The 15,827-nt window shown below is 40.5% G+C and overlaps 1 protein-coding gene across 3 annotated transcripts in view; it reads right to left on the bottom strand.

Moving 5' to 3' along the window:
- LOC141007170 (gamma-aminobutyric acid receptor subunit beta-2) overlaps positions 1 to 15,827 on the bottom strand; it is a 66,155-nt gene that overhangs the window by 4,401 nt on the left and 45,927 nt on the right. For all 3 annotated transcript variants that reach the window (XM_073479521.1, XM_073479522.1, XM_073479523.1), the window contains exons 6-7: positions 2,649 to 2,786; positions 210 to 362 (exon numbers count right to left, since the gene is read on the bottom strand). In XM_073479521.1, coding sequence (XP_073335622.1) covers positions 210 to 362; positions 2,649 to 2,786 — 291 coding nt within the window. The remainder of the gene's footprint in view (positions 1 to 209; positions 363 to 2,648; positions 2,787 to 15,827) is intronic.

Raw genomic sequence — 15,827 nt, 5'->3', positions numbered from 1 at the left:
CCTCAACTTGCCACCCTCAATGTTCACTGTCTTTATTTGCTCTTCAAGTGAATGATGTGACTGTTAGGAGGTGAAGCTGTGTAAAAAGACTCTCTGAACTGCTTTCCCTTGGATTTCCCCGGTCAGTCTATTTCAGTGCCAGTGCAATCTCCTTCTAAGTGTCCCGCCCTGCCCTGCCTATCTGTATATATTTGTATCGCCAGTCTCACCTAGAGCCACTCTGGCAGCAGAGGCGTCATAGTTGATCCAGAAAGAGACCCAGGAGAGGATGGTGATAAGTATAGAAGGCATGTACGTCTGCAGGATGAAGTACCCGATGTTTCTCTTCAGCTTAAAACTCAGGGACAGACGAGGGTAAGCACCTGCAGAGACGGGACAGGGGAAGAAAAAATAGCAAGTCTTAGGTGATGTATTTCCACAATATTTGCTGCAGCTGCCAGGTATCCAGGATCCAACATTTAGATGTTAAATCATACTTTTTAAGGTTTGTTTTGGTGATTAAAAATCAGCCTTATATGACTGTTGGTGGAAATGGGGTAAGGATGCCAGGTTCTGGTGTTGAAGTCAGAAATTTTGTGCTTCTATAAATCATGTACATAAAAGGAAAAACAATGTGTAAACCTCCAGCGTGGTCCTTTTTTGAGGCAGGATAACAACACTTCCTCTTCCTTTACTACTGAATATAAACATTTATTATTTTAAAAATTGCAATCAAAAGGTTTTCCTGTAAGAAGCCTCAGAAATCATAAGAACATATTTTGGTTAATCAATGAATTCCACAGATATCCACAGTATAGTTTCCCAGAGCCTGAGTTTCAAATTACCCGATGTGTCCAGGCGAATAGAAATAAGTTCAGAAAAGCGAGCCAGTAAATGACCAAAACAACTGACTGATTATTCATTTCATTATTGACGTTTAATTTTGTTGTTGTGTTCTTCAGGTTGACAGGTAAATCAGTGACTTCAGCGCTACAATCACGTCTGATTTCTGATGGTATCCTATAATGTAGACTGCACTCCTTCAGCAATTTTTATCAGCAAGCTTTTATCAACATATGCGCCTCCATTCTGTAAATCATCAGAATATAAAGCAGCTGGGGTGTGGACCACTCAGACCCGTATAGTCTCTCTTAAAAAGCTCATATTTTTTGTTATCTCTGCTGAACTGGAGCATCAGCGCTCTCCAGAATTACCTGTTCTAAAGTGTTGGTGCAAGAGGTTTGATGGTTTGTCTGTTGAACCCCCCACTCCCCTTATTTATTTATTTATTTATTTTTTGCTTATCTCTGCTCTATTTGAAATAAGCCCACGGCAGGGCAAATTTTATCAGCTCACATATTTCTCTCCTCAGGGACTTGGTTGTATTTTGGTTTGTGTCGCATTACAACTGAAGAGCTAGAACACACTGCAAATATACAGTGTATTATTGGAAAGTCATGAAGTAACAGATGAGGGGCGAGGGAGGAAGATTAGGCCTGTTTAATGAAAGCACCAACAATCCACCAGCCGCAGCTCCTCTTGGCATTTCACCACTTAGATCTACTGTTTCAGTTAGCTACAGCGAGCACGAGCCGCGGAGAGAACCACTGAATTATTTCTTCATGAAGAGAGGGAAACGACTTGGCTTGGAAAATGACTGGACTGAGGTGGAGCGCCGAATATTTATTATTCATAAGAACAACAATGACATTGTGCATCCTTGGAGTAAAACATGACACTTGTATTGGATAAATGCCCGGGGCGCTTCTGCTGACGTTTGCATCTGTGAGTGACCCCCAGGTCGCTCCATCCAAATCACAATAGGCAGCACGTTATAAGGGAATCCCCCCCCCGTCTCACATATCTCTGTAATAAAATAAGGCGCACTGCAGGGACGCACTTGAGTAGACTTGCATGTTAATGGACAACAAACACAAACACACGCATACAAACACCGTGCATTCATCAGGAAGAATTCTGGTATGAATGGGGTTGTGTGGATTGTGTGACCCCTGCAGACAGAACGAGCGCTCTCATTGGCTGGAGCCTCTACGCTCTTTGTTGCATTAATGTCCTGCTCTCAATCAATACAGTAGCCAGGAAACTACATTCAGCATGTCCCGCTTACATTTGCTTGCCTGGATGACATATTCATGAATATGAAGATGCAGAGGAGATGAATATTTCATTGCATCAGACAGCATTCTTTTTGTTTATTGCTGTTAAATAAGTCATGGTGTCTTCTGTCTCACAGGACGGCGTTTCATTCGAAGGTTTGTTTGCAGGTTCGTACATTTACATAACATTTTGCATTTGCTGGAAATGAGCGGATGCTATTTTCATGTCATTAAGTGCAAACAATGAAATGAGTCAATATTTTGCCCTCTTTGCAGCGGCATAATGATAATGAAATGTAATAACCCCTAAGAGACAGAAAATAATTAAAAGGCTTGTTTTAATGGAAATAAAGGCAACATAATAAAAGTTAAGTGTGCGTGTGTGAACAAAAATACATGCTTTAACGTACACTTTATTTTTAGATCTGATGATACTGGATTGCATTGTGTCGTGCTGGTGCTTGAGCCTGTACACTCAACTAACTCAAAGCATTAATTGCTCTCTTTTATGACTGTGTGATTCATGAATTTCAGCCCGTTCGGTGCCATTACCTGTGGAGAAGACGACGTTCTTGGAGATGAGCTTATGATCCACAATGGAGAACTGCGGCAGCTCGATCTTGTCCACCCCCGTCACAGCATTGTCTCCTCCTCGCCAGTAGAACTCAATGTCATCTGTAGTGTAACCATCTGACACAGGGCACAGAGAACAGGAATTACTGAGGATTGTTAATGGTCTGTATATATGTTCATAATCATGTCCCATCTGGAGCCCGTGCAGTCCAGTTAATTCATCACTTGGCACTTGATCATGTTTGCATTGTGCATCATTAATTGGTCTTTAGTCAAAAAAATGAGGTTATCCACAAAGAACGATGACTCTTTCATCATACTTACATTTTGTCTATATGCATTTACAGTGTGAATACATTTTCTTGTTTGCTACTTCTACTTGCATCCTGCATATTCACAGACGTGCAAAACTGGTTTGTATGAATGGAATCTGGCATTATGTGAGTGATTCCAAGGTTTTCAACCCACCAAAACAAAAATTGAAAATGAAATAAAACTAAAACTAACAGAAAATACAAAATTATAGTTACTCTGAGTGGTTCAAAATTTTCTTTGTGCTTTGAAAAGTATCAGTACCAGCAGACTATTATTATTACAATTATCATTATTTTATATGCATATCTACTCGCATGCTCTTGACTGATGCATGACATAAGCCCAAAAACGCTGTGGAGAAAAGTTTGGTGGTGACTGTGATTTTTTGTAAAACCTTTGTTCATAAGTTCTCACACAGTTCACATTCAGTTGTCCCGTACACCCACAGTTTGTAGTGGGCCACTTGGCAGCTCCACACCAGCTCCATGCCTTCTTTAAGTGCACCTCAGCATCTACTTCTGAGGTTCCCATGACTAAGGCACACGATGTCTTGGTACTGTATTCCTGACAATGACTCAATTATGAAAAAGCCTGTTAAAACTATAAATTATGAAATCAAAGTTGAGGACATAACATTCCACATAGCAGCTAAGGGAACCCCTCATATATGGACTAAATATATACTGTATGAGTCAACTTTATTATGTTTTGTCCCATGAGCAACTCAATTATTAATTACCCAGAGCAAGGATGATTGAATAACCAAGCTTGGCATCCACTTCCATCACTAAAACCCAGTAAAATCTGCAAAGGGACACAAAGCATGTCCATTAATATTAATCTGAACCAAATCAACTCGGTCTTTTGCTCTCATTTTGGCCGAATCAGTGGAGACATGGACAGCAAAGCGGCCAGTGGGCAGGAGCGATAAATGATTGAGTAACATGGCGCTCTGTAGTTATAGCTCAAGACAAGTACTGTTAAAAAAAAGAGAAAATCTTCATTAGACCATGAAACTTGGCTCTTGCATAATCTACTGCCTACTGTCTGCTCTGGTGCAGTTGTCATGTCTGCTGACTTCAGGGCAGAAGAGTATTTGTCTCAGAGAGAGGAGAGGAAGGGGGCTGAGAAGACGAGGAGAGACAGGGGACAGATGGGGTTTGGGCACGTTTTTAAAAAGGCGGCTCACAACTAAAGCCGAGCTAAAACATTGGGAAACTTAATTATAAGCCCCATATTGTAGAAAGTGGGATTTCCATGTCTTGTCTGATTATAAAAAAGGTCTAGGCGGTATATAAGTACTGTGAAAGTATCAAAAAGGCTCAATCCACAGAGAAATGCTCGCAGACCACATTCAGAAACTGTGCCGGCTAATGCACCGTCTGGAATTCTGTAAGGTTGTGAGGTCACAGCATAGCCGTGGGTTCAAGAACACCAGCAGAGTTGATGCATTAAAAAACGGTGGGCGGTCGAGTTGAAAGGCCTGTGAGAACTGACCAACTACACTGTTTGCCCAAGATTTTTCGACAAATAACTTAATTTTGTGCTCAAAGTTACAAAATGTGGCTGCGATCAGAGCACACAGGTGTTGTCGATCGGAGCAGAGGGAACGTTTAGCAGTGAAGTTGTCTAGTAGCAGCAGGCCTATTTGTACAGTGCAGGTAACAGTTTGCCCATGAATAAACTCTGTAGCTCCTCAATACCAAAGAAGATCTTATGCTATTGCTATCCCTGCTAATATCCATGCTATAATTGTCCCTGTTAATATCCATGCTGCCGCTATCCATGATGTTGATTTTCCTAGAGTGGCATTCTGGTTGTGATGGTGTTGGAAATATTAACCACACAAGAAAGTTTACCATTAGACAGGAAGTAAAACTGGCAGGAGGAGGGCTTTTAAGAGACAGTCAGATGGAGACTGAATAGGGGTGCTGCAGCAATGGATACTATGTCAAAAACTATGTGTTTTTCTAACTTAAAAGTATTGTGTTCAAGTAAGCATCAAAAATAAAAGCAAAATATGGGACTTTTAAAGGTCCACTATGTAGTTTTGGGGAAGAAGTTTTAATCAGAAGTGAAAGATCTTAATTGACGGATTTCTTTTTATACTGACCTTAAAGGACAAAACAACTTACTGTTTAACTTTGTTTATTTTTTATTTTATTTTTCCACCTTTCCAGCTCCAAACAGTTTTTCTAGGACCTTATTTTCCTCTGAGAACAACTTGTTTATTCAGTTATGGAAAAATCAGTTTGTTTTATTACCTCATCAATCATGTAAAGAGTTTGAATTTCTTCTCCAAAACTACATGGTGCCCCCTTAAAAAAGCAATTTGCGAAGTAAAACTAAGCAAAAAGGCATTTAGTATTACCATGTCAACCTATGTGTGTTTGAATTCCACTTTCAATAGTATTGAAGCCATCATAAAAATAAACAGTGGCTGCTGTAAAGAAAAAAGCAGTATTGAAGCCTACAAAGGGGTTGTGACACAAAGCTAATACTCTCATACTGCAACACAGTTAGGATGCTATATTTTGCACACAGCAAGCTAGCAGCGCAAGATTATCTCAGAGTTCTGACAGCTCATCATGACAAGTGTATCCAAGTGTAAACTTGCTCAGCTGAGAGGCAAGAGGCCAAGACTTGTAATACCATTTTGATGCCTCAAGACAAACAACTGAATATAGCAGTCTTATATAATATCATATAACTGATGTGCATGTGTAATATTTGGATTTTAGGTAACAGCGGGAGATGGATTAAACAATACTCTGGATTGTTTTTTTTTTAGGAACTCAACATGCGACATAATAATCATTCGTGATGGTAGCAACAGTTGTTCCGGCTGCGTGTTTGCTGCAACGGGGATTTGTATGCATGTAAGTTGAGTTTGCGTGAGTGAATTATTTGATGGCATTCGTGGAAGTTGACTGTCTTTTTTTTGCTTTATATCGTGTGGCCATTACTCTTCTGAAATGTTGACGATGGGGAGATTTAGCAGCTAGAAAGTGAATTAACATGTTTGATTTGCGTGAGTATTATGTGTAGTGTGTGTGTGTGTGTGGGATACCGGTGATGACGGAGCCGGGCAGGATGAGGAATGAAAGCATGTTTGACAGCACAATTTACAGGGGAACTCCCACGCTGTTTCATTGATTACTGCATACAATATGAGCCGTTATACCATACCTCCTTCCTCCTCTGGTCTCCTTTTTCTCCCCCTCTTACCTTCTCTAACTTGTTCCATTTTTATCTCCCTTTCTCCCACCGCTTTTTCCATTCGATTACACTCCTCTCCTTCTCTCCTCTCAGTTATTTCTCCGTCATAACGACTCCTCCGTGTCCATCTATCTTTCACTCAACGTCCCCTCTTCTTCTTCCTCTCCCTCCCCCATACCCTGCTCTGCTTAATTAATACTTGTGTGACCTATTTAGTTGCTCTGAATTATTAAAGCAGACTCCTCAGTGGCTGCTTTCAACACCCTCACACTCTGACATCTCTTGTTCCTCTTGACAAAAGCCGAGTTTAGTGTGCACTGTCTTTCTTTTCTCTCAAAACGAAGGTATTTCAAAAACATTTGTATGGTATAGTTTTGGTAGTCATATCACATCATCATCAGCATCATCACCTCACATAAGACGTAATCAATAGAAATCTCAAAATGTATTCCAGAGGCAATAAGTAGCCAAAGGAGGGATGGTAAAATGAGATTAATGCGTTCTCTTCTCTCAGTTCCAGTAAAAGGCCTGGCAACTGCATTTTGAACCAACTGCAGCTGATTAAGTGCTTCTCTACTAAGTGCAGAGTATAAGGAAATTATATTAGCTGGGATGGGATGAAATAAAGGCAGGTCAGGTCAGGGGCAGACAGGAATAACTTAATTTCGGATACATTTCTGAAATGATCAAACTGTGACTGAATAACCTCCTCTACTTGAAATTCAAAATTTAAAGTTCACTCCCAGCTTATCACCGCCGGAGACTGAAAGCTCATTTTTATTGGTGACCCCATGATTTTGTGCCACCACCAGGGTCAAGTTTCAGCTTGTACACAGGATATATCACAATGTGAGGTGGCTTGTCATGAAATTTACAACAACCGTTCTCCCTCGAGGATGAACCCCTTCCATTTTGCACAACTCGTGAGCTTCCCTCTATCTAGCAGGCAGATTGCCATTAATTGTTGGTGTAACGTGTTAGCGTTCCTGTTAACCTCTGATAGGTTCACATTTGTAGGTTACATAAAGTTGCAACATAAACACATTTGGTCTGCCAACATTTAATCTGGCGACTGGGTTGGTCATGCGCATTCTGGATTCCATGTGTCTGTATAACATCTTTGGATTTTGGTGAGCCTTTCCAGGAGAGGCTCTACAATTTATGCACATAGAAGATCAAACTGGTCAATATACTGTTAGCTCCACCCAGCACTTTAATACCATGGGGTGTATTTGCAAATTGCCAGGAGTGACTACCGTGAGTTTTACACGATTATTTAAGTCATAAGCAACTGCAAACACACAACAGCTACACTCAGACCTGTGAATACAAACTTTCAGTAAAGAGGAGTGAATGCCTTTGTGCTAACCGTACTCACATCAGAGTCAATGATTCGAGCCGATCCTCATATTATTGATTGTTCAGCTACCCAGTCTAGTCACTTAACTCCATTGTTTCTACTTCATTGAGGCTGACTTTGCAATTCTGCGTCACTTTAATTTTCATACTGACATTATTACATCACAGCGTTTGGCACAGAAAGATCGTCCTGATTACCATCCTGCATAAAATTAACTGAAAGGAGTTACGACAGTGAAAGTGAAAAATGGAAGAGAAATAAAGACATAATCTGCAATACATCACAGACAAGACAGTGTTAGTCCACAGCATATCTATTAACTATGAGGGGGGGAAATTAGTTCCTTGATTCCTCAGTAGCATGAGATGCAAACTCTTCCTTTCAGGACAAAAAAGGAAATATGAGTGTGAAAATATGTATTTTACGCGAGCACAAAGAGTTCTCTCATGGATTCCAAAGTCTGGGAGCGTTGGCAGGCCAAAAATAAATGAAATTGTTCATGATAGCATCAGAGGAGATAGCAATACAATACTAAAGCTATTTAACTGGGACTCTGGCATATCTCCCTGACCAAATCTGACTCCCGGCCTTTTTATCAAGCTTATGAAATAATGTCTCAGTTGATTTGTTTTAATGGGCAAAGGGTTAGGGTTAGGATTTTAGAGGGAGATAAAACACTGGCTTTGATATTGCTCTGGGCAAAACATAATCATGAATAACAAAGATATTTTTTAAACTTTTGAATGGGGCTATAAAACATCATATACCTGTAATCATTTTTAAAATAATTTTAAGGATCGCAATGTTTACAAACCTCAGGGGAGAACAGGACCTTAAATTCCAAGGGTGTCATAACAGGCAGACAATTGATTCACCATGAACAGTAAAATTGAGAATTTTGAATGCATGCGGCTAACATCAAAAAAGCATTTAGTCCAGGAACAAATATTGAAGGCGAGTGTGCAGCCCAGTCGGTTGGATATAATTTTAGCAGTTTCTACAAACCACAGATACTGTTCATCCACGGTTGACATTTGTACCACGCTTGTTAGCTGACATTCACGTCGGGAGGTGGAGCGGATGGTGGTGGCGTTACTACGAGTCCCAACTCTGTGGGGAGATTTCCAACAGTTTTTGTGATGACCGAGGCCGACTATTTTTTTTTAAGCGAAGGCTGACCATCTCCAGCCTGTTTTAGTGGTGACAACACCGGGTGCTTTTTCAAGGAGATCTGGGAATATTTCCAGTTGATTTCATGGTGGCCGGGTATTTTTAAACAAACATTAAGTTTAAACTTATCTGTGGTTTTGCAGAAACATACTTTGCTAACATTTATTCTGGCGATTGGGTTGTGAGTGTGAGTACATGCTGAAACTGTGTCCACTAAAAAAGTTCAACCGAGCCAGACTTGCAGGTTTCATCATGCATGGTTTGGGAAACATGGCAGAGTTCACAGGAGCTAATGCATTTCCATTAAATGCATATTAATAGACCACAATTTGCGGTGCATCAGTACAACACATGTTCACAGACACAGGCAGGCACATGCATAATAACATAATAACACATACATGATTGCATGGACACGCAAAAACCATCAAATCACTCCTCTCCTCTCCTTCTCCCCTGTGAGCTGTGGAGGCTACTCCACTCTTAAATATGTCTCAGATGAATTTTTGATTCCACGCACTTCAAAGCGACTTTAATGTTATTCCTGGTGTCCAATTAAAAAACGTCTTCAAACTTTTGCGGTACACAGTGAGCTGCAGCCAACTGCATGCCTGGACTGGGACAGAACATCTGAAGATAAAGTTAAATAAATAAGCTGTGCAAGCCCATGTGTAAGAAACCGTTCACACCCCAGAGGATGTGTGCAAGTTTCTAAAAATGGGCTCTGATGGGCACAGATACTGGAGAAGAGATAGACAGTGGAAGTGGCTCTGTCCATATGATGTGGATCGCTGGTGCAGAAAATATAACTATTACTCGGTAGAAGTGCTGTAATGAAATGATAGTTTCATTGTGAGTGCACCGCAACTGTGTGAAATAACAGACGTAATGCGCATTTTACTCCCCTCTCTGTGCATATACGGAAATAAACAGGCATGTCCTTATCTGTTCTAGCATTTGTGAGGATCGGAATGTTGCAGTGAATCCAATTGTGTCCTCATTTCTCCTAAAGAGCCATCTACAGTCACACCTACGCCCAGGCTAAAACAGCCAATCAGGGGGAAAAAAATGCATCAGTGGTAGTATTCAGAGTTTAACGGCTGAGTGACCCTACTCCTGTTATGATTTATTGAAAAGGTGCACAGCTGCCGTACTCGTGAAGTCAATCTTACATCTTCTACTACAACTTCCTGCGAAGGTAGAGCTACTATAAAGCGCTGTATATATTGTACAAGGTAAACTGCATTGCCGTAACATTGACCCAGAACATCTGGGGTTAAACCCTGTTCAATAATGCAATGAATGGTATTTCCTTGCACTGAGGTGAAATCTTGTGTGGCCTACTAGTCCTGGATTACGCATGCATTATGGAAATGCCGAGCAAGTAGTAACAAAACAAACGCAGGGTGACACGCTTGCATTATAAATCCAACCCTTATCCAATACAGCTAAATGTGAGATTTAAGGTAGCGCGGTATGAAAGTCAAGTTTTGCCTCATAATACAAACAAGCCAGCATCCGCAGTGTCTTCTTGTTATGAAGTCACAGCAGCATTACAGACAGCAGAGCAGTCTGAGGAACGAAGCAATATTTTCCTCACCTTTCATAACGCATTGTATTCATATCCAGAGTGTAGTAAATTTCATCACCTGTATCTATCTTTGTTATGGCCTCTGTTTATAGATAAGCTAACTCAAAGTTGAGTTATGAGCGGAGAGTCAACACACAGTCTCGATGCTCTCGCCGGATGATAAACCGGGAGCAAGCAGTGAGATTTTCTTCGACTAGACTTAGAATTTCTCTTTCCATACTCTGGCCTTTCCCTGTGTTGTATGTCATTGTCTTGGCTGTGTTTAAGTCCAGGACATATCTTGAAACATAAATGCATACCTCAGGTCTTATTAAACCCTGTTATGATTTATTGAAGGGACCACCTTTACTGTGGTGTTGTCATTAGCCACATTTGACATCGGTATTTAGGTTTGTGAAATCGGTTTTGTATCATCAATACTGTTAGACGGTTCACTGGGGAGTTTTTGACCTCCAGTAGTGCTAGACAGCTATTTTGCTATGAGAAGGTTCCCATTTTGTTCAGGTCATCCTCATCTGAAAAATGACCAAATAGGTTGACCATTAAAATCAGCTAATTTCAGAATTGCATTTTGTTAGGTGGTGACCTCTTGTGGCCATAGTAATTATTACGGCAGCAAAGGAGGAAGTCAAGTGAAGTGGATGTGAGAAGTCTGCATAGGGAGGAGGTTGGGGATGGGTCAAATAAGCGCAGGACGTTCACCCAAGAAACCGCTGTTATCCAGTGGGAAAGCAACAGTCAACAGTGAGTTATTATACCATACTAAAATAGTTAAATGACATCATGTTCATTACATAACTGAAGCTTTGTATGTAACGTAGGTACGTTTGTTACTGGAGTAATTTATGTAACATAGTTATTTCAAGTCAAACCATGATGTTTTCCTAAACCTAACTAAGTAGTTGAAGTGCCTTTGGTACGCCTGTCACTGGCACGCTACAGTAATGTAATGTTGTCACTTGCAGTTGAGCTATCCAGTCGTTAAGGTATGACTACGTGTTGGTTTTTGCTTGTCTTGAGCACTTGCACGCGGACGGAAAAACATCCATGCATGCACTCAACACCAGGTGCACACTAATGGTTTCCCACTATTCCACTTACATACAAGAGGTGGTAACAGACCAAGATGTGCAGCATTGTGCGATCAAAGACAGGTAAGAGGAAGACTGCAAGCTGGTAAACATGGATGTAAATAATGCTGAATTCAAAATACATAGAAAAATCAGCTTTGCAAGTGTTTTATGAGAAAGGAAAAGCATTAGACACGTTACAGATAGGAAAGCTTGATGCACTTTGGTGAGCAACACGTCCCGTATATGTAACTTATGTCTGTTTACAAGAAAACCCCACAGGGACTCTTTAAGTTGTAGGATGAGTGGTAAAATTGCTCTGCAGTAAAACGACTTTCTTTTAAAGTCGGTGCACTCATGGATGTAAGTGCGTGCCCGTAAGTAAATAGTGATGTCAGCGGTGACTGAGAAATCCCTGTGGTTACCTGAGCAGGTGGTAGGTTCCAGTTAAGTGAGGCTGAGAAGATAAAATGCCTGTCACCAGTCAGTGGTGGGGGAGCAGGTGGCAGCTTGCTGAGCTTTGTTTGTTGTGTTTTTTTTTTCTTCAGCTTAAGCTATTTTTATTAAACTTGCCAGGACCTGTTTGTTCCCTCAGTTTCCTTACTTTCTCTTTGATAAATGCCACCTCTTTGTATAGACTCCTGCTGCTTCCTACAACATCCCCGTTAAGTTTTCCTCTGCCAAACAACGCGTACAGCTCTTTAAATGAGGTTGCAGCATCCTCTAAATTGACCCATATTAATTTATATGTGGGTTTGCAAGTTTGAACACCTCTGTAGTAAAGGTTTGGTTTATTTTTGCTAACTAAAACTACTTGGTTACGATTAGTCATGATCAAAATGAACCAAAGTTGATGGTTGTAAGGGAACGCAACAAACTGCAGTCCCCAGTGTCAGCCAGGCATTAGATCACACAGTGTTTATAGAATTATTTGTTAATCTTTCTCATTCTTTATTCATTATTCTTGCAACCCAAAATATGGGAAAGCAATTTGTGAATCCACCAAAGCATCAGTCACAGGCAGGGTGGGAAAACTCTCTGGGCTATCCAGAATGAATCATTTACACCTCTCCATCCCGACCGCTGTAAGAATGAGGTTTTCTACTTTTCTCTTCCCTTCACTCTCATTAATTTCAAACATGCTATAAATGACGAGCCAGGCCGTTCTTACTCCCAGTGTGTCACATCCAGCGGCCTGGTCAGTAGCCGTATGCTTTGAGGTATAAAGCTGTAGGTACCCCTGTAGCATCACTTCATGAAGTGAGCTATAGAGCTTCTTATCTCTTATCTCTTATTATATTGTTTATTTTTTACTTTTTATTATTGTTTAAGTGTGATACTGTCCTTTGGCTGCTGTGACTAAGGAATTTCCCCATGTGTGGGACAAATAAAGGAATTCTGATTCTGATTCTGATTCTGATAGTGTAGTACTATGAAGAGCGAAAAACAGCTGAGAGAAGGTTGGGTGGGTTGTTCATAGGACTTTCTCCTCTGGAGACGGGGGTTCCCTTCCAGTTTGTGACAAGGAGTGAAGAGCAATTTGTTTTAATTATTGTATGTAAGTAAGTGAACATATGTAAATGATGTAACTCATGTTACGTATGTTTCTATAGTGACATCACGTATCATTCCAAAATGCGTAATATGTAATGTATGTCATTACACTTTATTTTGTCTAAGCAGACAATGTCAGCTTATATTACAATAAGCGGACATTGTATATTTCCTAACATTGCTACTTGACCACAGAGCCTTTATTTTGAAGGTGTAACCTGACGTTTCATTCAAAGATTATTGCTAACTTGCCCACAGATTTGAAAACAATACGTCGACACCATCCCTGAACCCTGCCGATGCAGCAACCGCCGCGGTGAAACAGCTTGTTATTACGTGATTAAAAGTTGCTAATTAAACCAGGGTCAGCAATTTAATTTAAACCAATTAGAAAAGGTCAGCTGAAAGGGTTGAAAGCCTAATCCATAAATGAAAGTTCTTGGACGCTATATTCAACCTGTCAAAGCACATTAAATCACAGGCGTCACTCGGTGGCTCAATACCAAGGATATTGGGAAATGTTGGAGCAATAACACTTACTGGAAAGAAGCCAACAGAGAGAAAATTTGAAGAGAAAGGAAGGGCCAAACACAGAGTGGCAAAAAAAGAGGGATGGAAGCATAAGTGGAGTCACTGAAGGCAACACTGGATCTAAGACAGTCCAAACCAGCAGAGAACCCATTCATACTGCTGCTCCGGGAGGCCCTCAACTCTTGAAATAAAAGAGAGAACCTAACTTATTTAACACCCACATCTAGGCAATGCAAGCGCACACATAGCTGCAATTACTGCTCCCTAGTCAGTGTGTGTTAAACTTGGTGGGAATAAGCCTGTCAACAAATTAACAGAGAATGATGTGTGTTTGGGGTGCTCGTGACCAGCTGCGTTGTGAGGCCTTTATAAACAGCAAAATGTCTCCTTCAATCATTCTGCCTACCGTCTAACCCTGACCTATGTTCAAACAAGTGGTTTAAAATGGACCCTGCACAGTATGAGGTAACACTCGCAGCGACACGTCCCATGGTTGTACCAGAGGCGTTTTCCCAATTAGGTCTTATTAGGCCGTTTTTGCTCTTAAGAAGCTATAGATGACAAGTGGACAGTCTTATAGTGTCAGCGTGAAGGTCATCCTGTCAATGATAGTACGAGCACATTACTGTTCCAGTGCTTTTCTAATTTCTCCCTGGTCTGTGACCTTATGTGCAGCAGCGGTGTTTCTAAATTTAAGAATAAGAAAATGAGGCACAAGGGTTTTAACTCCAGACGAGCAGGGGGAAATGTTTTCCCTTCTTTCTTTTTTTTTTTTTTGCTCTGTATGAGTAAGAATGCTAAATTTAGGGTGTCATATTTTTGACTCAAGAATGAGAAATGAATGATAAAAATAACAGTGGTCACTGCCATTGCAGAGACCTCTCTCCTTTATGGAGGTGACATGACTATGACCAGGTTCACACGTCACCATGAGTCAAAGATTAGCGTTGTGGTGTTGAGAGTGACGCAGAGAGTTGACAACAGAAGTGACAGCACAGTTCCCGGGGCTGTGGGGTGGATGTCAAAAATGACCTATATTAATTTCTCATTATTTCATGCATGGCTGTATCTTTTAAATGGAATTATCTCATCATTTAATACTTGAAATAAATACATGTTTGTATTACTATTAAAGTTTACACTGTGGTTTGAAAATGGCTGTAAATGTTATTTAACTTACTTTGTAACACATAACATTTGTTAGCTAGCTAGAAGAGACTGTCAACCCAGGAGGAATATTTCTTTCTATTTTTAGGGAGATAACAATTTGTTCTTGCACTGTGAAAACATAATTTGTGAAGTATATTTATTGAAATTCCTGTTAATATATCTCATTACAGACATATCACCTAGAATAATATTGAAGTCAGATATAGGGACACCGATTTTTGGACATTTTCACTTTCAGATTTTTTAAAACGTATCACAAGCAAGAAACACACTGAATTCATTGTTCTTTTTACTTATCTGTGAAGGGACATTTGTTCAGGTGTCGGCCTCAGAATATAAATTAAACATTCTAGAAAGATTTGAACATTGAAAATGAAAAAGTCTAGAGTGCTCCGAAGCTCACAAAAAATGTGAACATGGTGCTCTCTGGTAGAAAACACAGACGTTCAAGAAAGAGAAGAATTCAAAGCTCTCTGTGAAGAAGGCTGGTTGTTTTTTTTTTTGCGTGGGTTGCAACTCAGCATGAAATAGCCATCCTGAATAAAGCCTTTTTAACCTTTTTGCCAGAAGAGTGCCTCAGATTTTTTTTCTTTTTTGATTTAATATTTAAATATGTGTCAAACGATTGTGCCTTGCCATAAACCCCTTTCTGGATTTGGGAAAACTAACCCTTTATCTAGGAATTCCTGACACTGTCACCATGCCTGCATCCCACCTCAAACTGAAAGCGTTAAAAGATTTATATCTTTCGGGAAATCAGTAAGAATAAATATCACCTAGGCTTCGCCAAACATGTAGTGTTTGCCAAATCCATGTTTCTTATTTTAGAGACCTGAGGAACATCTTGTCACAGGCCTGTAATGTCAGCAGGTCACCGGGGGCAGTGGTGACTAATCTCAGGTTCTTGAGGGGGTTAAAGACAAGCGGCACCCTTTGCCACTGGAAAAACTACCGTGCTGAAAAGTGTCAGGGACGAACAGACTGGGTAGATGAAAAGGGCAGTGATGTTGTGTCTTTAGTGGAGATTTGATAAGTAGCTCTGATGCCGACTAACGACTGTCATCTGTAAAGGAGCAGGGGAAGCTGGCCTGGGGTCACCTTGTCAAACCTGTTGGAAAACAAGTTTAATTGGACAGCTGTGAACAGCTCACACACGAGAATGTTTTTCCTCCCACTCC

The sequence above is a fragment of the Pagrus major genome, chromosome 13 (genome assembly GCF_040436345.1).
Source record: "Pagrus major chromosome 13, Pma_NU_1.0".
In the NCBI taxonomy this organism is placed as follows: Eukaryota; Metazoa; Chordata; class Actinopteri; order Spariformes; family Sparidae; genus Pagrus; species Pagrus major.
This window is presented reverse-complemented; position numbering and strand designations above follow the sequence as displayed.